This window comes from Giraffa tippelskirchi, chromosome 9, assembly GCF_054371585.1.
Source record: "Giraffa tippelskirchi isolate mGirTip1 chromosome 9, T2T-mGirTip1v1.2.pri, whole genome shotgun sequence".
Classification (NCBI taxonomy): domain Eukaryota; kingdom Metazoa; phylum Chordata; class Mammalia; order Artiodactyla; family Giraffidae; genus Giraffa; species Giraffa tippelskirchi.
Window position 1 is genome coordinate 140,607,837 of NC_137283.1, and position 26,188 is coordinate 140,634,024.

The 26,188-nt window shown below is 36.2% G+C and overlaps 1 protein-coding gene across 50 annotated transcripts in view; it reads right to left on the reverse strand.

Moving 5' to 3' along the window:
* REPS1 (RALBP1 associated Eps domain containing 1) overlaps positions 1-26,188 on the reverse strand; it is an 89,783-nt gene that overhangs the window by 44,916 nt on the left and 18,679 nt on the right. For 48 of the 50 annotated variants that reach the window (XM_081528973.1, XM_081528968.1, XM_081528961.1 and 45 more), the window contains exons 2-3: positions 1,920-2,043; positions 59-255 (exon numbers count right to left, since the gene is read on the reverse strand). In XM_081528973.1, the coding sequence (XP_081385099.1) occupies positions 59-255; positions 1,920-2,040 (318 nt within the window). In that variant the 5' untranslated portion in view covers positions 2,041-2,043. Of the gene's footprint in view, positions 1-58; positions 256-1,919; positions 2,044-12,727; positions 12,900-26,188 lie in introns of those variants that run through there. The other 2 variants (XM_081528970.1, XM_081528972.1) reach the window with 2 other exon arrangements.

The following is a 26,188-nucleotide window of genomic DNA, read 5'->3' on the forward strand; positions in this document are numbered from 1 at the left end:
TTTAGTGTAAGCATTCCCACAGTACATCAATTGGCAGCATGTACATGTATGTGATTACCTGCTGGTCTACAGATGCACGAGGCTGGACAGTATCATGGCTTGTGGGCCCTTTTTTCACTTGTCCCCTGCCAGGTGGTGGGGGGATTACACCAGAGTAAGACCCTTGATTTTCAGAATCTGAAGAATATGAGGTTGCATGACGAGATTCCTGTTCATTCTTTGAAGCAACAAATCTTGGCAGAGGAAGGTCCTTTACTGTTAATCACAAAAATAATTATTACTTCAAAATAAAACAGGGTATACACATTAAAAACTGAAATGAGATGAATTTGCTATTAGAAAGAATTTTTGCAAAAACTAAGACAGAAACAACAGACACAAAATGTTTACTGCCACAAAACTCAGATCATCTCCCTTAGATTGTTTAGGGAAACTCTAATCTAGAAGGTAGTAGTAATAAGCAAACTGTCACTCTAAGGGGTTAAGCTGTATGAAATGTTCAATGCATGTCAGGCTTTTGTTTATACTTTATATTTATCTCATAACCATATAAACTTTACAAAACCCCCATTTTACAGATAAAGAAACTGAGACTCTAAGATGCCAAGGTCACTGACACTAACTGACAGTTAGGATCTGCACCTAGGTCAGTCTGACCCTGAAGCCTAGACTGTTTCTACTCACACTGGTTCCCTAAAGGAAGATGTCAGAGCTCTAAACAAAACAAGAACATGTCACTAAGTTTGAAACTAGATTAATCTAGATATTTTCATTGCAGAAATTCACGAAAACATCTTACTGTCCACCTACCAAAAGGACACAGTACAAGGCGTTAGTTATACCTCCCACTTTAGTCCGGCTTATGACACTCCTACATGCAAATATTCTACATTCACTTTTAAATAGAGAAAAGGATAAAAGACTGAGAATGTCTCTGCACATTTTTAGACTAAAACAATACAGCAGCAGCAACCTCTTTAGAAGAAAGTGTACTTCCCTGCACCATAATTACCTCCATTTCTCTTTAGAATCTCCACATTTAGGAGGGAAAATAGTAATATTTATGCAGCATTTATGTAAAGGAAATAAAAATTACCTAAAAAGAATGTAAACTCTCAATTCTAGAACAATGAAACGAGAGCTCCACATTGAGAAGTTCTGGATGACTATTAAACAGAGGTGGTACTTAAAACTATTTTATAAAAATTCTAACATTAGAGAAAACCTCAAGTTTTCTCTTCCCACCCCATTCCCTATGAAAACCAAAGAACTCTGTATTTAAGAATGAAGAAGAAATTCTTAAGGATTTAATTCTTAAGAAATTAAGAATTTTCAACTACTTAGGCATCAATAAGCCTTCAAATATTAGAAAACCAAATTATCCTAGGTGACGCTTGTAGGGTGGGCAGATGTTTGTATCTGGGTTTTAGTCTGCCAATATTTTAATACTGTCTCTACCAATCAAAATTTTGGTTAACTAATACTTTCTAAATTTCAAATGGAACTTTCATAGCTTTTCCAAACAGGAAAACACTAAGTATAATGTTGTTTTATACTTAGTAGAAAAGAATATAAGGAAGGCATATATGAAGATAGTCACTACAACTCATCAGCTACCTTGATAAAATTATTCATCTAAATTCTAAGCAATTTTTAGTAAATTAAAGTTGCCATTTTAAGTTTTTATATTACCATAAAATATGTGTGAAGTACATAAATGCCACAACAGAGTTAAGGTAAACATATTTTTCTAATATTAACAAATGAAAAAAGCATGGCAAGAATAAAGGCACGATACTTTAACTCAAGGTCACAAATGCCACTGAAACATCAGAAAGACTCCATAGTTCTACTGACTTTATTTCACATTTGATTGGAAGTTCATTTTCCTTTCAGTTACTAATATATTCCATAGTTACCTGTATTTATACTTTCCACTCTTAAAGGGAAGCCAGACTGGGCAACAGCTACAAGTTTCAAAGCAATATAGAACTGACTTCTTCCAAAATAACCAAGTCTTGTTGCACCACAAAGCTCCATAATCTATAAAAGAAAACAATGTTAATATCAAGAATTACGACAATAATTCTATTGTCAGAGAATTCAGAGCTATCCAGCCTCTGTTTGTAACTTTTCCAAAATACATAGCTGACATATGGCATATTACTCTCAACTGACGAAACTCAAGTTTCAGTTTTAAATATTTGAAAATAAAAAGGCACTGACCTTACAATAGGTTATCATTCTCCTACTTAGCAAAACTCATGTGATAAACAATTATATTTTTTAGAATAACTTTTGTCTTAAGAATCACATCTTTTAGAAACAAGTGTACCATCTGTTCTTCTTCTTCATAAACACTGTGCATACAATAGGCCAAAAGTTTCTGCAACTAACAGATAATTACCCAATCATTTAAGGTAAGTCATAAAACGACATACTAAGTGGGAAAGGGCATGATCCATAATTTTGACCACATAAGCACAAACTTTAAAACAACCAGATATATAAAGATTCTACCAGCAAGTTTTCTAGGTGAGACTGCGAGTATGGGTTATTTCTCTTTACTTTCCAGATTATATTTAATATGGTTATACTACTTTTCTTTAAAACAATTTTTGTTTGCCTTTAAAAAAAAAAAAAGCATGAAGCCTTTTAAGGGTTGTTCTAGTCATTCGACAAATGTTTCTTGACTGGCTACTACAAGTACCAAACTGTGCTCAGCCACTCAGTCATGTGGGACTCTGGACTGTAGCCCACCAGGCTCCTCTATCCATGGATTTTTCAGGCAAGAATATTGGAGTGGGTCGCCATTTCCTTCTCCAGGGGAATTTTCCCAACCCAGGAATCAAACCTATGTTTCCTGCACTGGAAGGCAGAGAGTCTTTACTGCTGAGCCATTGGGGAAAAGAGAATTTTAGGTTACAAAATAAAATTATAATCCCAAAAAGTGTATTAATATCTACTATACAGACATCACAAAGTAACCTTAAAACAAGCACTAAGTAACCTTGTCTCAGCTTCTCAAAAATCCAAATTCTTGTACAAAGAGAGCATATTTAGTCTACTTTCTTTTTCCCAACACATTCAAAGGAAGATTAAGGTACCTGAGATGATGTGGTACTAAGTCAGAAGTAAAGTATTTAGAAGAATTGCAAAAAAGTACCTATCGATGGTTCAGCAATATATCACAATAACAATAACCATTTGTTTACTTGCACAAGGAAAGAAGACAGTTAATTTTTGCTACGAATGATCATCATGGGAGGAAGTTCCTGTTTCTGCCACTAAGGGTCATCACTTCTGTGTAAATTTAAAAGGGCAAGGAGGATAAAGAGGTAGGTATACATTAAGAGAACTATGGGGAAAAGGAAGGTGAGAGTTAAGAATGGAAGAGCACACAGCCATGCAGGGTATGAAGGCACTCTGTTATGGTTATTGTGCCCACTTGGAACCCCCTCAGGGATCATTATACATCTCAGATACTTTTACTTATAACCCAAAGCATCTAAAATACACCAGGTAAGAGCTAGATAAAGGGAAGACCTAAAAGGAGATCACAGGTAGTTTGTTTATCCCTACAACATATGTTTCAGGTGCCTGTGGGATTTTCAGGGGGAGATACCCTGGGAATAGAGAACAAAGAGGTAGAGTTCAGAAGGGAGTACACTGAGGAGATACACTCTGTACCTAGGAAGCAGACAGGAGGTCATGACTGAAGCTGGGGGACCAGTAAATGAGACTGCCAGGGTCATGACTGAAGTTGGGGGACCAATAAATGAGACTTCCAGCAAGCCCAGAGTGACGAAAGGAAAACTAACAGGCAGATATAAAAAAGAGCTTATGAAAGAGAAAGTGGGAAAATACCAGCAGAAAGTGGGAAACCAAAGGTGGGACAAGGCTTTGGAAGATGTGAGCAAGCTTTAAAGGAAACAATAATTGCACATAAGGATTTACATACAAGGTGTTATGAGAAGCAACCTAAACTCACAAGAATAGATAAAATTAATTATGGAATAGCCATATGAGAAAAATACATAGCCTTTAAAATTCACTTATAGGATTAATGTTATGAAAGCAAAAAGCAGAACACAAAGCAGTATATACATAAGCGTAACCCAATTCTATTAAATATATACATAAAAATGGTAGTGAATATGCCAGCATTTATTTCTGGGTGCTGAGATTAAGGGATATTTCTATATTTATTTACATGAGGCTGTATTTACTCCAAAAATATATAATATTATTTAATCAGAAAATTGATAAATAATTTCTAAAAAGGAGCAGTAGAGCCCCCAAAAAGGGGGGGAAATATACTCTATGTTTTGCAATTATGTTTTGTTACTTGAGCAGTTATAGGGATGAGGTAGGATAAAATCCAGTTTGCAATGGGTTAAGGAATAAATAGGAGTAATTTAAGTAGAAAGACAAGTACAAAACAGGTTAAGATATTTGGCTTTAAAGAAAGTAAGTTCAGAGGATACTTTTGCTTCTCTTAAGTCTCAGAGCTAGTTCAGCAGAAGAGGCACTAGAAATCAGGTCTTTTGATTCCAAACCCAAAGTTCTTCCCAGGATGTAAGGGTGGAAGTGGGGAGTGGGATGGGGTAGAAGAGCAAGGAGAAATACTATCCTTCTACTGTAGCAGACATAACAAAATTTTAAAAGTCTGTATGCCAAGCTGCCGCCTCAGGAAAAATGTTTTGAAAAGAGTAGATAAAAAGAATCAGAGGCAATAAATGCAATTATTCCTCTACAGCTCCTCCCGGCCGCATCCCTTACGAGACTCATTCTGTGGCCCAAGTCAGGCATGTGTGTCACTGTGTGAACACTGGAGAGGAGGAAACAAGTTATGACATATAAATTCACAGAAATAATACCTGACAAAATAGTTGAAAGAAGTCTTTCGAGACTAAATTACCAAGAAGTCTAAATTACTATCACAACCTGTGAATTAGACAAAATCTGTCTAAAGAAATATTTGGAATAAATTCCTAGAAGGAGACCTGCTGGACCGAACTATCAGTATATTTTAAAATGTATTACCTCTCGCCAATTGCCTTTCCAAAAAGTTACTGAAACTTATTCTCTCACTGTCAGTAGGAGAATGTTTCTCATCTTTTGTCATTTCATCTTCTTCTCCAGCAACTTGAAAAGCCACTCACATACTTAGATGTATTTATTTTTGACCCCCTGTGTTACACAGTTCTACATAACTATTCTTGGATCTGTAACATTCTTTTTTTGTCATCTTCACTTTTTAAAAACAATTTTAAATTGGGATATAGCTACTTAACCTTCTTTTAAAATTACTTTAGCTTTAGAATATCTAAACACATGGAGTAAGGTTAGCCCAGCCTTCGCTTTTTCTCTTGTTTAGAATTTCCTTTGCTATTCTCACGTCACTTAATCTTTCAAATAATCTTTAAAATCACTTTTCATAATAAATTGAGATTTTAACTGGGACAGCAATTTTCATGTACAGTCTGGTTTCTAACTTTAACAAGACCACTTCACTGTTTTACCATTAAGGGCAACGTTGGCTAATACTGTGCGATACCTTTATTAAGAAACTCTTTAGTTAGCTCTACTATTCTAATAGTTTTGTCTGGGGCCTTATATTTTAAAAAACCACAGAGGGATGTTAGTTTTATTATGTTCATTTTGGGGCAGAAAATGAAAAGATGGTTAATTTTTCTCTTTGGTCTTATTAATATTAATAGTTCTATTAATAGAGTTCCTAACATCAAATCACCCCTTGATCCCTAAAATGAATTCCATTTAGTCATGGTGCATTATATTTTCAAACAATATTTATATAAAATTTTAATCACAATCTTAAAATGATTAAGTGTTAAAAAAATATTATATCTGAAAGGTATGGAATTGATATTAGTTGGCTTTGTAACCACAACTTGCAAGCTTTACCTTTTTCCTGCTCTAAAATACTTTAAATAGATTAGGAATTACATAATCCTTAAAGACGGAGAAGGCAATGGCACCCCACTCCAGTACTCTTGCCTGGAAAATCCCATGGATGGAGGAGCCTAGTAGGCTGCAGTCTATGGGGTCGCTAGGGGTCGGACACGACTGAGCGGCTTCACTTTCACTTTTCACTTTCATGCATTGGAGAAGGAAATGGCAGCCCACTCCAGTATTCTTGCCTGGAGAATCCCAGGGACGGGGGAGCCCGGTGGGCTGCCGTCTATGGGGTCGCACAGAGTCGGACACGACTGAAGCGACTTAGCAGCAGCAGCAATCCTTAAAGATTTAGAAGACAATTCACCAATGACACAGGGTGGGCATCTCTGATATACAACTCATTTTCTTTCATGTTAGTGGGAATAAACTAGGTTTTCTATCTCTAAAATATTTGATAATTCCCAAGAAAATCATTTATCACCTCCAAATTTAGAAATTTATTATTAGTTCAGCATTATTCAAAGGAGTCTCACTCTTTTCATTGCCTCTTTATGGTAATTTTCCCTTATTCTAAATCATGCATATTTGTGCAGATGCTCACACAGCTATCTGATCATGAAAACTACTTAAAGTCCCTAGGCTGCAGAGTCTCACACCCTTTCCATTAGATTCTAACTCATTTAGGTGAAACCCAGGGCCAGCGAGTGATTGCTGGTCTGCTACTGACAGCTACTGAAAACGATTAACCTTTATTTTCTTAACATTAAAAAATTTGTATGTATGCTCATGGTAAAAGAAATAAGATATACTTAGGACACAGAATTAAAAGTTCTTATAATCCTCATCAAAAATAACAATTTTTTTGTGTTCTTCCAATTTTCTCTATACATATACAAACATATGAGCACACATACTTCACATCCACTTTTACCCATGTAGGGTCATACTATATATGATTTTTTCCACATAGTACTATTCAAAGATCTTTTTATATCAGCATATATAGTTCTCTCTCTTTTTTTTTTACACAGCATTCCACTGCATGGATATTCCTAGGGCAAATTAACCAGACCCTTCCTGATGAACATTTACGTTTTTCCAGCTTTATATTACAAATAATGCCATAAACATTCATGTGCATGTATCTATCTTCGTACACCTGTACAACTGTAGAACAAATCTGCAGAAATAGAATATGCTTTAAAATGTAACACAGCCAAGTACTGTAACTCTGAATAACTGTAACATCTTACTGAAGGGCACAGAATCCTGGCTGCCTGGTTTTCCTTTCTTCCAGGAAAAGATAAAGTAGATTGTAGTTTACTTTAATACCTACAGAGATTACTGTTGTTAGGCAGTCATTCTATATCATTCATACAGTATTTGAGAAAGTTATATAATTTTAATGTGCCTCAGTTTCCTCATATGTAAACTGGGAAAAAGAATATACTGTTTCATATGGCACTTACAACAAGGTCTGGTCCACGAGTATCATTATTATCACTTTTTACTTACTATCCTGATCATAATGTACTTAATTTAGTCAGAGATGTCAAAGACTAAATCATTCTTGAAAACCACATTTTCCTGAGAGCTGAGAGCTAATGCCTATAAGCACCAAATTGGGTTTTATTATAATTTTTGAAGAATAGTCTTTAAATTCTAAAATATAGGGTTCCCTCATGCCTTCACAAGTATTTTGAACTTGTGGCTTAAGATAATACACCAAACACAGGAATTTATCTCCTTTCCTTTCAGGTATCTTATAAAAATGATAGTAAGGGAATTCATAAAAATAAACAAGAGGAAAAGGGGAACAAAGAACTGACAGGAAATTTAAGTAAATTTTAGCAATTAGAAAGCAGATGGGGCTTCCCTGGTGGCTCAGTGGTAAAGAATCCGCCTGCCAGTGCAGGAGACACAAGTTCAATCTCTGGTCCAGGAAGATTCCACGTGCCACAGAGCAACTTAGCTCACATGCCACAACCATTGAACCTGTGCTCTAGAGCCCAGAGAATGCAACTACTGAGCTCACGTACTGCAGCTTCTGAAGCCCACATACTCTAGACCCCGAGCTCTACAACAAGAGAAGCCACTGCCACGAGAAGCCCACACGCCAGAGTAGCCCCCACTAGCCGCAACTAGAGAAAAGCCCATGCAGCAACGAAGACCCAGCACAGCCAAAAATAAATAAATAAATTTAAGAAAAGCAGGTGCCACACCTAATGAAGTAGGGTAGAAGTCAGTGCCAAGAATATCCATGGAGAAGAATTATTTTGGCCTGCAAAATGCAGGGACTCATCCAGAAATGCTAGGTATGACTGAGAGTAAGAGTGGGATAGAGATGAAGTTCCCTATCCCTACAGTTGCTCACAGAATATTAGCAACTAGACTTTACCTTCCAAGTAAAAACAAAGAAACAAAAAACCAGCAAAAGCAAATGTCAAGGAAGTACTAGGACTGCTGACATAGACAGGCGTTGTTGCCCTAGAGAAAAGCTTCTGTTTCTAGCATTTAGCAACCCAATTAAAAAGAACATCTGACCCACTCCTCCTAAAGTGAGGCAGCCTTCTGAGGTGTTATGCCCCATTATACAGTGCTCAGTTTTTCTACTGCCTCTAAAATCAACAACCAACTGAATGAAGCCTACAAAATGGAAGAGAATTGCCAAAGTTACAAATGAGGGGAATAAAACTCTGAAAGACATAATTCAAGGAAGAAATATCACTTAAAAATATTCTAGAGTGTATCTTCTGGGAGATTTAAGATAATACTGCCTCACCCACAAAACAAGAACAGGATAACAATGATACTATGAAAAAGGAAAAATCAGAGAATAAGATGTACGGAACTTCAGCCGGTCCCTTGGTATTTACAGGGGACTGGTTCTAGGGCCTGCCAGGGATACCAAAATGTAAGGATGCTTCAAGTCCTATAGCTGGCCCTCTGCATCCCTGATGATGTAGAACCCACAGGTACCAAGAGCCAACTGTATACTTGTTGGAAAAAAATCTGCACATTACTAGACTTGCACACTTCAAACCCATGTTGTTCAACAGTCAATTGTATACAAAGCTCAGTAAAAATAACGAGAAGATTAAAAAAAATCTTTTTTTCTCCAGAAGCAGGAAAGGGAAAGGTGAATTAGAAAATATGAGAGAAAAGAAACAAAGAAGATTAATCTAGATGGGCCAAATTTTTATTAAAATTATATCTACAAACAATGCAGAGGAAAGAGAAGAGTGATAATGAAAGAATAAGAGATTTACCCCAAAGCTAAAGGACAGAGGTTTTCTGATTGCAAGAGTCTACTGAGTGCTCAACATAATGAGTTCAAGAATTTCTATACACATGATTACTGTGTAACTTCAGAAGAGCAAAGATAAAACAAAGATCATAAGAGCAGCCAAAACAGGCATAGGGTAGGGAGATAAGGAAGATTGCTTCAGAAAAAATATTAACTGGACTAGCATCAGACTTCTCATTGGTAATACTGAAGATCAGAAAGCAATAGAGCAACATTCTCAAAGTTCTAAGAAAAAGTATTTTCAACCTAGAATTCTGTATCCAGTATCAAGATGATAACAAAAACAGATACTTTCGTAGATGAAGGAATTTTAATAAGTTTATCTCCCACCAACTCTTTCTTGGGAAAATGATGTTAGTTAGCAAAATCTGGAGACAGGGCATACAGGAAAAAAAGTAGATACACACCAAGAAAACAGAGAAATAATGTTGCAATGGAGAACAGCTACACAACTGGCCTAAGCAGTAACCAGTTCAGACAGAGTAAATTGACACAATGCTCTAGGAGGAACATTTCAGAAAAAATAAAGGAATGGATATGAAAGCAACAGTGCAAGAAAAAAAAAGAAAGGCAGTTGAGAAAGTAAAAGAATGTAATCACAGTACAAAGCCTGAAACTGAAGTAAAAATAGTTATATCATATTGTAAAGACCTTTTTACATTGAATTTTTATATTCTAAAGTCAAAACATTAAATAATCAAGAATTACAGTTCTAGAACAAGGTGCCAATGTTCTCAATATTAAGTGTGTAAAAGAGCTAACAAGTTGAGAGAGGGAAGGATAAGAGAAGGTGAAGGAAAAAGACATCCGCTTCTGGCTTCTGGTCTACCTGAACAAACCAAAAAAGTCAAGAACTCTTTTTGGATATGCAGGAGAAGAGAGATCATACAGAAAACTGCTGCTACCCAAACTGGAGACCAAGAGGAAGCAAATACAGAGAATCACAACTTACTAGAAGAGAAACCCATCAACATCAACTTCTCTAAAACCAGTGCCAAGGAAGGGAAGACTGAACTGTCACTGATGAAGTGCTGTCGGCTCGGTGTGCGCAGGTCTAAGAGAGAGAACTACGGGGGACCTAGTCACACAGGGGCTTCACCTCCAACAGAAACCTCCAGCAGGTTCTCACAGTGAATACGGGAGAAAAACCTGGTGCTCCTAGGAGGGGGAGCGGAAAAGCAACCATCTTGAAATCCACCAAAGCATTTTGCTCTTAACAAGACCTGTCCTCAGGAGAACTTTTAACCAGAGCCCAACCTGCCCGGTATTTCTCAGAGTCTAACTGACCTGGGAGAAGAGCAACTGACCTGGGAGAAGGGAAACGCCGTTCTACCCATCCTGTCCCACCTAAGAAGGGTAGAGGGAATATAGGTGGGACTGAGAAGCAATTATGAAGTTCACAGGTTCACTGAAAGACTGAGACAGAATCATAAGACTACAGAATGCTTTGCTCCCTCCCACACCTCACCACCACATTACTAAAGAAGTATTTATGGTAGCCCATTAACCCAACACTTCATGTCATGCTATATAGAACAAAAATTACAAGACATACTAAAAGGCAAAAAAAACCACAAACATGCTTTGAAGGAACAAAGCAAGCATTAAAATCAGATTCAGATACAGTAGAGATGTTGGAATTGTCAGGCCAGGAACTTAAACCTACAATTAATATGTGAAGAGTTCTAATGGATAAAGTAGACACCATGCAAGAACAGACAGGCAGTATAAGCAGAGAGATAGAAATCCTAAGGGGAAAAAAAAGTTGGATATTTAAAACACTATGGAAGAAATAAAGATTGTCTCTGATTGGATTATTAGCAGAGTGGACATGGCTGAGGAAATAATCATCGATTCAAGCTTAAGGATATCTCAACAGGACCTCTAAAACTGAAAAGCAAGCAGGAAAAAACAGAATATTCGAAAACTGTGGGACAACAAAAGATATGACATGCATGTAATAAGGAGAATAAAGAGAAATAAAACAGAAGAAATATTTGAAACAATAACGACTAAAAGTTTCCCCCAAATTAATGCCAGAAATGGAACCGCTGAACCAGGAAGCTAAGGGAACAGAAGGCAGGATATATGCCAAAAAAAAGTACACCTAGACCCTCTACAAAAATTAACTCAAAATGGATCACAGATCTAAATGTAAAGCACAAAATTGTAACACTCATAGAAGATAACGTATGTATGTATTCAGGACCCTTAAGAAAAGCAGAATTTTTTTCTTTCACCTAATAGGATAACACTATTACAGTTTTTGTTTTGTTCTGTTCTTTTCAGTGATTTATGACTTTTGCCTTTTTGTCAAGCTATCGTTTCTGCTCTATCAGTACTCTTTCCAGTTGCTGCCTTTCTACTTTGTATGCCATGGTTTAGAAATGAAACCAACCTTTTTATACTGTAGAAAACAAGAATAAACAGTTCTTTAATAGTAACTCAAAGAGCTCTCCAATGAGCAAAAAGGACACAAACATCATTTTTTACTTCCGATACACAAAGTACGGAGGTGGTGGTGGGGCTAACATTACTGAGCACAAACAATGCTAAGCACAGAGCTAAATACTCAAGGTGTTCCCATCTAATTCTGAAAATAAAGGAGTAGAATTAGTATTATTACCATTTTACAGAAGAAAAAGAATCAGACTGGCTAACTAAGGCCAGCCAACTCAAAAGAGGGGAGGAGCTATAATTCAAAATAATGCTTTTAATCTTCTACCACGACTTGCTGTCCACTGTCCTTTTCCTGGAATAATGTTGGCTACCTCAGAGCAAGTGCCCTCAATAAGTCCTAAAAGTCCAGAATGCCTAGTACACAGTGACAATGAAAGAGTAGTTTAAATGCGTTAGGGAGGCTTTTTAATACTATGCTCATAACACTGGGTACAGGAAATGCTAACAATAAAGATATATGGAAGTTATTTGAGAATTTCAGCTTGAATACTTGACCTGAATTATAAATAGAAAAATGCAAAAAAATGGAATGAGAAATACATTGAAACTATACATAATACTGAGAATCAATACATAATCACTAAGAATACTGTCAAAATTCTCTCCAAAATGAAATCTTATGAATGTTTAATATAATAAAATAGAAAGAAGATCCTCCCTTTAAAGTCAGCATCAAATTAAAATTAAGAAGGTGATTCTATTGTTTTCATTTTTATAAACATTCTTTAGTTTAAATTGGGCTGGGTCAGCGGACAAGCTGTTTTTGTTGGCTTAAAACCCCAGTTTGGTCTACCTGTACGCACAACACCTGCTACCAAGTCAGTCTAACTTTTATTGTTCCACTAACTTGTTAGACTTGTCTCCACACCTCTCTGTGACTCATTAGCTTTCCTAACATGGGAATACTTGTAATGGAGACTCAGGTTTACTACAAATTAGTGGAAAATAGGGAACAATTATACTGAGTACTTATTATCAGGAAGACTGTTTACTTGCTGTCCCACTTAATCATCAGAACAATCCTCTAATGTTGGCTACCGTTATCCCCAGTTCACAGGAAAGGAAACTGAGGCAAGTAAGTGGCAGTCAGGATTCAAATCCAGATCAGTCTGAGTCCAAAGGCTTTCGGTTCCCAGGTGCCTCTGAGGCATAGTTAAATAAAACTCTTAACAATGGCATGTTTATGGGGCAGTAGTTCCAAATGTATTCCAAAGAACACCAGTCAAGTTAAAGGCTCTGCAGCTGAATAAATTGATGTGTTACCGTTTCCTTGGAGACTTCACAATGCATTTTTAGCCCATAAGAGGCACTAAAAAAATCCTACAGCCTAGGAACAAACTTCTTTTTGGTTTGGGATCTATTAAAATGTTTCCGAACTAGTGGTCCGTAATCAGATACTCTGTATTAACACACTTTGGGAATCAATGCTATAAGACCCTAACCAGAGCAGTGATTTTCAAACTCTCTTGTATAAGGATCCTTTATACATGCTTTACAAAGTTATTGAGGACTTACTCAAAGCTTTTGTTTTTGTGGGTTGTATTTACTGATATTTACCATGTTAGAACTTAAATTGGAAAATTAAAAAATACATACCTATGAATTTATGTAAACACAAGAATAATAAAATTCATACCTATGAATTTATGTAAACACAAGAATAATTTATGTAAACACAAGAATAACACAAAAATAATAATTTTCCATCATGTGTAACTTAAAATTTTATGAAAATAACTTTTTCCCCAAATTAAAATGAGAAGAGTACATTGTTTTATAAATACATATACAAATTTCCTTAATGTCAAGCTTACAACAACATTAATGTCGTTTCTATATTTGATTTACTGCAATATATTGCTTTGTTGAAAGCCATAAAGACACTCCCACTTCACACAGATACGTGTTGGAAAACAGAGGACAATTTACATAGTCTTTTCAGATAAACCTGATATTTTTTGATACTACACCAAAACTCTACAAGTGGTAGTTGCTTAAAGGTTAGCTGCAATACAGAATCCAAAGCCACATTAATAAAGTTTTCTGCATACTCTTACATTAAAAATCCACTGGTGTACCTGGTCTATTGCATCCCATATTGCCCCATATGTAAACTATTGGTTCATTGAGTCATGCAGATCTTCCAAATGTTGACATATTTTATTTACAAAATGTTAAAAAATTATATTTGTTAATAGCACCACTGGTCTCATCAGAAAGGTCATTAAACCCTGGAAAGCAGTCAAACACATGGTTGCAGGTAAATTCAAAAATCCTAATTTCTGCAGAAAGTTTGAATTTTATATCATTAGTAACAAATAGTAATAGCTGTTTTCCCTTAAGTGACAATCATACTTTTTTCATTTCCAAGAAAATCTTTGCCCAATACCCAAGTAAGCTGTTTCTTCAAGAAAAACGATGCTACATAAAAAAAAAAAAAGAAAGAAAGAAAGAAAAAAAAAGTCAGGTCACAACTCAAACAGTAAAATAAGTACTTCTCCTCAAGACAATCATCACTTTTCAGTATGCAACAAATGTGGTTTATGCATACTTTCCATTGCATCACATAAGATACTAAAAAATACATACTAAAGGATGAAGACTTTTTTAAATTAATTTTTTCTACATACAAAACATTTTAAAGTGAAACTGGTTTTTTGCCTTTATGTCAGTAAAGAATACAATACTATTACAGTTGCTAAGTCACGCCCAACTGCAACCCCATGGACGGCCGCATACCAGGCTTCCCTGGCCTTCACTATCTCCCAGAGTTTGCTCAAACTCATGTCCACTGAGACAGTGATGCCATCCAATCATCTTTTCCTCTGTTGCCCCCTTCTCCTCTTGCCCTCAATCTTTCCCAACATCAGGGTCTTTTCCAGCAAGTCAGTTATATCGACAACTTCTTCTGCATTATGAATGAAAACATCAGCACAGCAAAAAAAAAAAAATGGGGCAGCAGGGAGGAATAACACTATTATTATGAAAACGTATTTTAACCTCACAGACCGGGGCTCTGAAGACCCAACTTTGAGAAATGCTATTAGAGAGCACACTCTCTATATGGTAGTAATTGCTTTGATGTCAATGCTATACACTCCCTACCCTAGAGCAGCCACTGAAAACATGTCTACAGGTGCAAGCAAGTATACCATAAATTAGTGAAACTGGCCAAATGCAAGGATGTAGTGAGCTAAGATGAGCAGGTGTGACAGGAGCAGCTGCTATTCAGCTCTAGCTAACTGCTGCTATAGAAGAACATCTGTCAAATGATGCAATCTTCAGATTTTTCTAAAGCTGGAAGTCTAGAATATTCCATGATACTGTTCTCACTTTTAAATGCTAATGTCGATTCAGATAATTTTTTTTAAATATGCAGATCAACTAAAACACCTGGACCATCTATCTACACATAATGTCTCAAAGAGTATTCTACAGTTACTACTAGAAAAATGGCATAAAATAAATGGCAAAAACTGCAGTAATGTTCCTTCAGCTCTTCTAGCAAGCAAAGTGGAAAAAGGTGAGAAGGAGTTTCATGAAAGATAATCATATATACAGACGTTATTACATATTATAATCCTACTAATGGTCCTTGAGTGTTTTAGCTCTAGAAATACTAGAGTGAGATTCCGAAGCCCCCCCAAATTATTCTGTTATTAATGAATATAATGGCTTAGTACAATATTTCATTATCTAGCAAGAGACTCAAATGACTGAGACAAGTGAAGAGTAACCAAGGGAAATGAATTCTCTCATCCTTCCCTGACCTGTGTGTCAGGTCCAGTCCTTACACACACCCAGAGTATAACATACAAGAATTCTAAAACACCCTTCCTCCTTTCCTTCAATAAGTCAAGACTGCTCCCGTTTCAAGGACTTTGCACTTGCTGCATCCTCAGTTTGTCTGCCCCTCAGATCTTCGCTTGGCTACTTCCTGGGTCATTCAGGTCTCAGCTCAAAGTGCAATTTCAGGGTTTACCATGAATACCCTACTGTTCACTTATTTATTGCCAACATCTTCCAAACAAATCAGTCTCCAACAAACAAGGAAGATCTCTTCTATTTCTAACACTTAGAACAACTCCTGATGCACAGTACCAATATATGTTTTTTGGATGGATACATGGATGAATGAAATATTTTTGAATCAATTTTGCTGCAGTGTCTCTCCACTCCTACAGACTACAGGATTAAAAATCTTAAAGTACAGCTCCACACAGTGTATATTATATGTGAAGAACAAACTCATTTAAGTCTAGCTCTTAAGATTCTCTGTAAAGTAGTCCCCAACTGTCTTCCCACTCTTACTTTGGTCAGCCTAGACTGGGCTCACCTATCTTCATACTTTTGCTTTTCTCTCTCACCAGAACACTCTCTAACCTTTGTCTGCCTGTTAAAATTATGCCCTTCCTTCACAACCCATAGTAAGAACCTCCTTCCAATAATATTTTCTATCCTTTCTACTCCATAAACAAGAAAACGAGTGCTTTCTTTGTACTAGCAGTCCAGCTTCTATATACCATTTGAGTGACTTGAGTTATCTGTGTAATTAGGTTAACACTCCTGACACCTCCTCCCTCCATTAAACTCCTTGAGGACAGAGACCATGACTTAGTCACAACTGGAACCCACCGAAAGATACAGCACTGTATTTTGCCATCCTGACACCTCCTCCCTCCATTAAACTCCTTGAGGACAGAGACCATGACTTAGTCACAACTGGAACCCACCGAAAGATACAGCACTGTATTTTGCCAGAGTAGACAGTGCTGAAGGGAACTGCTCTCCCATGGTGCTCACATCCTCCTGACTTACCGAATTCATTCTGTTAGTCTTCATTTGAATTAAATTTTTCTTACCAGGAAAGATCATTTTTACCTTTTCTTTAAAAATTAAACATTTTCTAATAATAAACATGCTTGCTTTGTTCAATGTAGTTTGGATTACACATGATTATGTGCGTTTGCATATCATCTTTGCTGCGCTACAGTGTGGCAAGTAGAAAGGTTAAGAAAAAAAAAAGTCAATGGCAAAAAAGATAGCGGCACAAGTCAAAGACCAATCATTCCAACGTGACTTAATATCTTTCAAATACTACTGTCTACAGAGCATGTTTTACTTGTTTACAAGAAATGTGGACACATCAATCTCTAGTATTTTCCTTTGTTACAAGAACAATTTAAATACTTAGCATAGTCCAACAATATGGGAAACCCACCGGTTACTAGACTCATGAAGCATGTATGCGTTCCTAAATGACTCTAGCTGTCCCTCTGTGACCAACTCAATCGCCAATTCCCTACTAAACTTAGGTCTAAAGTGAAATGCAATCTTACCAACCCTTTCAAGATACTTAATTGTGTTACTGGGGCAAATATCTAATCTCACTTTTACTATATTACTTTCTTATCTAAAACCTTTAACACTTTTTGCTTTACTTATACATCTCAAATGATTTTTGATTACAAGCCTACAGTTCAAGACCACACGGCTTCTTGCTTTCTCCTGCTATGATTTTATCCTAAAACTTAGGTAAATAAACAGGCATTCTCTTGATTCTTTTCTTCCTTTCACTCATACCCTCATTCATAACTTTCATTTCACATTTCAACCACTTTCTTATCTCAGTTAAGGATGAGTTCTCCAAGTCTTTCCTCAACAGTTAAGTCCTTAGAGAAAATTTTAAGAAAACATACATTCATTGCTGACAAACGGCACACATTATTTTAGAGACTACTTAAAAAATAAGAAAAACATAAAATCTGTAAAAGTTCAGCTAAACAGCAACATCAAATTTTCCTGAGCCCTTACTATATATCAGGGACTGAAATATCAGGTAAGTATTAAAAAAGTAATAATCCCCTTTCTACAATACATGTATTTGCAAAAGCCGTATTTTTTCAATGTAAAGAAGAACTACCAATGTCTCCTATAATTTGTCAGCAGAAAAAGTTCAAATATACGTTCTTTTTCCCTTACTAATATTATCACAGCAATTCATCAACGAGCATACTATTACAATACAGATTACTGCTACAGGACTTAGAAGCTTCTTAATATTAGAAGGCAGATTTCATTCTACCTGCCAAAAAAAGAAACCATAAAGAATGTACTGAGTTAAATAATTAACATAAAAGAGGACAGAGACAGATTTTAAAAGTTTATGAAGTTCTTAACTTGAACTTTTAAATAGTATAGGCAATTAGAGAGATTCCTCTCAGCAATATCTAATTCCTAATTCTGTAACTATAATTTTATTTGCTTTGGTCAATATCAACTCCCTTTGACAGTCAACCATGATAAAAGTAGTACACATAGACCAATAAGTATTTTACTGCTTGTAATCAGTATCACAGTCATTAGTTGTCTAAACAAATAAAATACTTCTGACAGCCTTGAATATAAGGACTCTGATATGAAAAATTATGACTGCTAATAAAGTTTATTGGTAGTTCCTGTGCTCACATTCAATTAATGTTTTTGTACTGCCTACTTAACAGCAACAACTTAAACAACTTAAATACAGACTAAAGAAAGGACAAAAACAATAAAAATACGAAAGTGATCTGAAAAACTCCACAAACCATCCACACCTTAAGCTTAAAATAGTAGTATTTCCCTTTAGAAATATTACTAAGGCATGGAGATAATCTGTAAAGTAAATCTGGCCAGTAAACTACACTTAGGGTGAACATATAATTTATAGCCAACCTGAGACATCTGCAGGAGAGAAAGGGAGCACTATTTCTAAGTATGCCTAGACAAGAGGCATAAGTCAGGATTGTTTCAAGCAAATCAAGGCTTATAACTGCCCTTTCAAAACATCATTAAAGATAAATGATTCCATTTAACCAATAAGAAGCAAAAGGTGACAGGAAAAGCAACATTTAAAACCTATTCCCTTACAATATACCATATTGAATATTAATCTTAATTAAAGAGTCATTTTTTAGAAACCAGTTACTAGTAGTCAAACCTCTCTGTTTTTCTGCATGAAGATTTAACTGACTATTCTAGAGCCTCGGCAACTCTAGCAAAATTTTAAAAATAAAAACGTAAGTTAAACCTTTAAATACTGTGGGCCAGGCATCATTCTTAGCACTTAATAAATTAAGTCATTTAGTCTTCATATCAGAAGCTTTCACCTCTGAAAGACAGAGACTTTTATCCTATTTTATAGATAAGAGAACTAAAGCACAGAGGTAAAGTCACCCTCCATGGTCAAAGGAAGTGGGGAAGCAGAGAATTCCCTACTGCACTAAGCTACCACTATCGCTTCTTTAGTGGGAAGACAGGAAGTCCATGACTTTTCATAAGCACACAGAACAGAGTGGAGGTCTAAAGCGTCTACCTGCACTCAATGAGCAGAGTCAGCATGAACAGGGTTAACCACTGCGATGTAACTTTTTGTGCATATTCTCTACCACTGGCCAGGAGTCAGCAAAACATGGGCCTGGGAAATTTCTATATCACTTGTTATAAAGAAAAACCCACATCCCACTCTTAGGAGAATGTTCTAACCTGTGCTATGGGCTACTGAGGGTTATTACAGGGTGAGGATGATGGTAGTAATGATGATGATTATGGTAACAGTTAACCCTGACAGTGTATATATACAATGTGTCAAGTACTGTTCCAAGCTCAGTAACCTATTAACTAACATAATCATCCTAACAACCTTATGAGGAGGGACTTTTCTCAAAAGAGAAAACTGATATGCTGGTGAGCTTGCTCAAGGACACACAGGAAATAACAGAACTTGGATTAAAACCATGCACTTCACCACTACGTTATTTGCTAGGGATCATACTGAATATTTTTCCAGTGGTAAATTCATATAGCAAGTTGTACTATACCAGAGTTCTACTACGTTACATTATAAAATAGTTTTGGTGAATCACAGAATCAAGTTTTCATAATTGCTTGCTATATGAACATAGGTAAGTTACATAATATATCATTTCCTCGTAAATAAAAGGAAAAGGTTAGATTTTACCTCTAAGACAGCATCAAGTGCAAATATTATTTCTCTGAATGAAAATTTCATGTCAAGTCTGTAACTACAATGCAAACTACCCTCTGAAAACATTGAATTCTCAAAAATCTGTATTTCTGCCAAAGTACCATAGATTATTAGTTATGTGCCCCCCTTTAAAGATGATACATATTTAAATAATGTGTTTTTAAATATGAGTTGTTATAAAAGCAAAAACCATAAGGAATTAAATTCACTGGGGATTTAAGTAGGAACAATTATTAATAAGTCACTTGCTAAACTTTGTCCTATAAATATAGCTCCAACAATATCTGGTATGAAATTCAAGGATCAGTATTTCTGTTTTGTAAATGAGTGTTTTATCACATTTTTGTATTAAATATTTGATAGTGAAAAACTTTCTGCACTCTAGTTTTTTATTATGTCTTAGGGTTAATTTTCCCCTCTCTACGAAGAGAACCAATTTAATTACTCAAGAAAAATAGGAACATGACTTGGCTTGTCACATTTGTTTTATAACCATTAGGAACATAATGCACATAATAAGAAACAAACACTACTTGTCCTGAAACCAGGTGTATCTTACAAAATAGATAAAAACTGGAGAATAAAAGTAGTATTAAATATAACCATTCAACTATTATGAACCCATATTACACATATACTTAAAAAAATACTTATACATATCAATATCAAATGTTCACGACATTTTACTCCATTAGAAAATACTATACCATACAGAAGTTCATGATGATTCAGCATGAGACCCCCTCAATCCTTTAGGGCTTATCTGTCTTCCTTTGAGTTCCTTTCAATGTATGCTGTAGTAACTGCAGGGTATGGGTAGTAGCTCAGAACAGTTCTGCAGAAGACCAAATTCTCTATTGCAGTGATCCCAGTACCAAGATGCTTTACAGCCAGTAGATGCTCAATGAACATACCAAACATCACAGAACACCTTTAACCCCCCAACTCAGGATGTATGGACAAAAGGGAAAAATGCCTCAGGATCTGCCCAGAAAGCTACTTTCTTTCTAAGAAAAAAATAATAGTTAATAGCTATACAGCACACTCCAAATAACTATATAGCACTACTGTAAATGCTATAATATTCTTATTTTACAAATTCATTTAGTCCTCAAAACAACCCTATACGGGTGTTAAATTATTCTCAATATGCAGACAAAAAAACTAATGCCTAGAGAATCAAAGGCCCAGAGCAGTGAAATACTTGCTTGAAGGGCAGAAATACTAAGAATTACACTGCATCTTTAAAATTCTATCAAAGATTTCTAGTTGGCCAAATGAGGAAATAAATAATAAACAAATTATCAAAATTGATGATAAAGCTGCTATTTATTCAGTGGTATACTAGTACTTATTTAAGATCATCCTCAAACAATTTTAGAAGCAGGTATTGTTACATTAATTTTATAAATCAAAACAGTGAGACAAAGAGAAAGTCCTCGTCCAAGGTCATAGACTAGAAATCAGCAGGGCCAAGACAGGAGCCCAACTCTGAGAAACTTGAAAGCTTGATTTTTTTCCCTTATGTGTTTCCCAAACCTCAGCTTCCTGCAGACCACCTTCACAAGCTTGCCATGTCCAGGAGCCACTTGTGCACACGTTCTTAATATTTCTTCTTTAAATCAAGACACTTTTTAAAAACTCAACAGATTTATTTTAGAAGGAACTTGTTATCACTATGTAAATGGAAATTAAGTATCACTTGAGATAAACAGAAAATAACAAAACCAGTAACACATTCAATGAAAACAAAACTGTCATTTAATTTCAGCCAAATACCACTGTCTGCAACATGTGCTTGTGGCTATCTCAAGGCCTATCTGTTCTTTATTAAGCGAGTTAACTGTGTTAGAAAGATGTTAAAAACTTACCAGTACTAAACTGGAACGTTCTCCTTAATCAGATTTAAAGAACAATTCAAAAGGAATAGCTTTCTCACAACTGCGCCCTCACATTGTTGGGTACATGCCTGACACTCTGGGAAACACACCACAAGGCTGCTCCAGTGGCCTCCCTTAATTCAAGTACGCAGCCAGGTCTGCAGTCATTCTTGCACTCACAACATCGTAGAGAATGCTCTTACCCGGAAAGGAGGCAGGCTGTTATAATTTGTAGCACTACAGACAGGCCTTGGCAAAATGTTCTCCTCTTAAGTATGCACAATGTTCAAAGTATACAGCGGGCGCTGGGAGGCACTTAAGGTTCTCACATGCAAACCCGTTTTCAAGAAATGTCTAACTTAGTTACAAACATAACATACAAATGAAACAACATAAACTATCATATAAGGTTGTACTCTTATATGTTGAAATGACTGGTGTTTTGAATACAAACTTTGTTATCTGATAGAGCTGGATCTGAATACCAGCTCATGTGGAGAATGTAGCCTCCAGAGCCCCAGGTTTCTCATTTATAAAATGGAAATAATATATATCCTCTTAAGCTTAACATTAAACACATGTCAAATAGCTCTATGCCAGACCCATAATAGGTACTATGTAATTAATACTTGTTTCTGTAAGAATTAGAGACAGATTAGAAATATTTGTTGGGGGAAAAAAAAAAGCCTGATCTGGATCTTAAAGAATGAACAGGTTTTTGGATAAGTCAAAACAAGATGGGCATTGTGATTGGGGGATGCCAACAGATCAAAGCAGAGATTCTAGTGGGGGTTAGGTAGTAAATTGGATCAAACTAGACGGTGAGGGTTCTAAATGCCAGACTAATTTTTACTGAGCATTTCTGAAGAATATCATATAATTTTTAAGAAATTCACTCATTTGTTCTTCAGCAATTACAGAAAAAAAAGCTAGTTAAGACTTAGGAGGCTAATGCAGTAGTGCAGCAATAATCTGGTTGAAGCTCAGAAAGTAATTAATAAAAAGGACAGAAAAGGATGATTGGCTGAAATTTTTCAAAAAACGTCTGAAGGACTTTGTAGGCTGAATGTAAGAAAAGGAGTCAAAGCTGACTCTACAAAAGAGAAAAACGTAGTAGGAAGATGGGATACTTAAAGACAAGAACATAATTTAGCATCACAGAGAACAAAAAAAAGAGATAATATCCAAGAAGTAATTCAGTGTCAATTACAAGGGAAGTAAGTGATAAAAGAGAATGAAACCTAAGAAAATATTACTGGAGTTGGTGACTAGGATAAAGGTGAACTTTAAGAGTATCTTTTTTTTTCCCCAAGGGGTAGAGTGGGAGGAACAGAAAAGTTAGGTTACTACTACAGACAGCCGAGAAGAAATCTGGGTCATTTGTTATTCAGAAATAAAAGGAAGAAGAAAAATAGGAAGGCAACTGGATGGGTGTGCAGGGTCAAATGAGTAACACCGGAAGCAAAAAGGAACACTACATAAATAGAAAATAACCATAATACAATACAATTAGCTAACTATGACCATAATGTTTTTGTCTTTTGTTAGGTGTAAGTGAGAAACACTTGTTTGGATTCACTCCAGAAACAAGTCTTAGGGGGAATCTAAGAAAGGTGATTAGGGAAGTAAAAGATTTCTCTCTCTAGGGGTTTTAAATTGTGGGTAGTAATAGAAAGAGCTTCCCCGGTGGCTCAGTGGTAAAGAATCTGCCTGCCAGTGCAGGAGACGTGAGTTTGATCCCTGGGCTGAGAAGATCCCCTGAAGAAGGAAATGGCGACCCACTCCAGTATTCTTGCCTGAGAAACCATGGACAGAGGAGCCTGGTGGGCTACAGTCTGGAAGGAGTGGCGGGGGAAGACACGACTTAAGTGACCAAACAACAACAGTAATAGAAAACCTAACTATAAACTCCCTTCCTCTGGTTATTAAATCCTTAGCTTCCTGAAGGCAGGCACAGAATAAAGTAGGCTCTTAGATTTCAAAGGTTTAACATCAGCAGTTTCCACTATTCTCGTCATGTTTACATTTACTGTGACAAGGACCAGCAGTAAAACCTGTAACTGTGACATGACACAAATCTCAACAGCCTGTGGGGGGAATGTGCAAGCACGACATGATATCATGTGAGTGTATCCGGCACCTGCCCTCTAAATGGATCTGTGGTTTTCACCTTTCAGCCAGGTACACTGGAACTTAACTGTGCTTTATTACATTTTGTAAAGAAAACGTAAGCAATAGCGCCAAGATATCTATATTCCACCATCATTTAACTGCCAATAAATTTCTAGTTTTGTTTCTTTTTAAGTTTCTTGCATTCTATTTAAAAAAAAAGAAGAGGGGAAAAAAAGGTTCTGGAAGGAAGAGGGAACTGGCAATGCTGGTCAGCAAAGTGCAAAGTCAAAACTCAAAGAGAAATTAGTGCTATTTGTTCCTGTTCTTGCCGCCTACTTCTCTTCTCATGCCCAGAATGTTGACTGGGGTGGGGAGAGAGTACCCACAGTGCTGGCAGTGGAACATCCAAGGCTGCAAGCTTTACCACCCCCGCTTTTTACTTCCCTGGGTGAGAAGCCCAGAACTGCCTTAATTCATTACCCCAATCACGTCCATGGATGCACAGAAACAGAAGAGCTAAGCAACTGTCTTCCTTAATAGTTAGATCTATTTTCTAAACATCTACTATGTGCTTTTGCTACTGGAGTTAATCATGAGGTCACAAAAGAAAAGAAACCTGAATGTTACTTGGAGTTTACTTATAATTCTGTTGGGATGTAAATATCCTGGAAAAGCAGTTAAGCAATGACATAACTGAACAAAAAGCACCAACAGTGCAAAACATACACAGGATAGGTAGGAGGCAAATGAGAGTTGCAGAGAGGGTAAGGTTGTTCAAATAAGATCTCTAAAACATACAAAAGCTAAGGAGCCTTTCAAAAAAGGGGAGGATGGAAGCAAGAAAGCTGAGAGAGAGTAAAAAAAGTAACATGTTAAAAAAAAAAGAAACACAAAAAAACTAACAAGTAACTGTGTGCAAAACAGAAAACAGATCTGCTGGGTTTGAACACAAAGTCCATGTTAGAAGAAGAATCAGAAACAAGACTGTGCAGCGTGGGAGTGAGCTGGTAGGTAACTTTTAAGGCTGGGTAAGCATGACTGCTCACATCTGATATGCTCTCCCTGTTACCATGCATTTTACCAGAATGCTATGTTTTCTTCCAAAAGAGTCAGCTTAATTAAATGAGAAACTACTGACCTATTTCCTTATTTAGATTACTCATCTACCACTATTTGTTCATTGTCCTGTTAAAGAATTAGAAATTACACCTCTGAAAGGCAGAAAATCTCATGTGAGTTTACTATTAAAGTAAACTATCTTTAAAAATAAAAAATTAAAAGAATAGCCCTGACGTACAACAGCTTAAAGGAAAGTTATTAATATGCATGTTTACTATACCTGACTAAAGTCACCTGATCAACTTCAAAAGTACTAGCTAGCTTACTCAGTCTAATTGAAAGATTTATACAATCAAGATCTCAGAGGTTCCATATTGTTCAAAAATGCTCATTCTCTGTCATTTGGGATTTTCTAAGTGGCATGACAAAATGCAGCAGTGAGGCTAGGACCACACAAGGCATTGATGAGGAGTAAAATCCTGTAGCACTAATCAGTCCAGTTAGATCTGGGTGCCTATCATACCCAGAGTGATCTAAGGAAAACAAGGATAAGATAACACTTGCCTTCAAATTGCTTGTCTCACCTATCAAGGATAATATACACATACCAACAGGAATTAAAAGTTGTATACAAGTACAAACATATACAACAGTATGGGGAGATAACAGAAATGGAGGTTATCTGGTTGGGAGGATGAGGGAAAAGTTCAAAGAAGTAGGATGTCAAACTAAAACAAGACATAAGTGGTATTTTTTAATGTTTCTTGAATTATGAAATACCTTTATAATTTCATGAAAACAATACAACACTGTCTTTTCAGAACATCAAGATTTTCCTTGATGATTCAGACTTTTTGGATAAATGTTACATAAGGGATAAAAATTTTGAAGGAAACTAAAGGACTATAAAACATGAGTTAGTTTGTAAATATCTGAGCATAGAGAACTCATCAAGAGAAGGATTTGCTCTGGATCCTAAGGGAAAATTAACACAACCCCAGTAACAGAGTTATACTGAATGTTGCTCCTTTCCCTCTAATGCCTCAGGCAGCTACTACCTCAGGCTTCCTTTTGCTCTCTCCTTTCACTCCGCAAGTCCATCCTGACTAATCTTATTTATATTATACCTATGGCGTAAACCGCCACCCCATCCTAAGGGGATCCAAACCAGGTTACCAGGAACCTTCTCCTAAGTTCCAGTCCTCTAGAGAAGCAGGTCCTCATAAAAATTGAACAAATTAATGTTACCTAGACTTCCTAGAGAAGACAGTGACTAAGTCAGCCCTAGTAAATCAAAGTATTCCGCTTAGCCATCCTTTAGAATGTTATTTGTTTCATATAAAAAGTTTAAAATTTTATCCCTTGACTTCAATAAAATTATTAATTTACCTAGCAAATGACTGAAAATAAACAATGGTATCC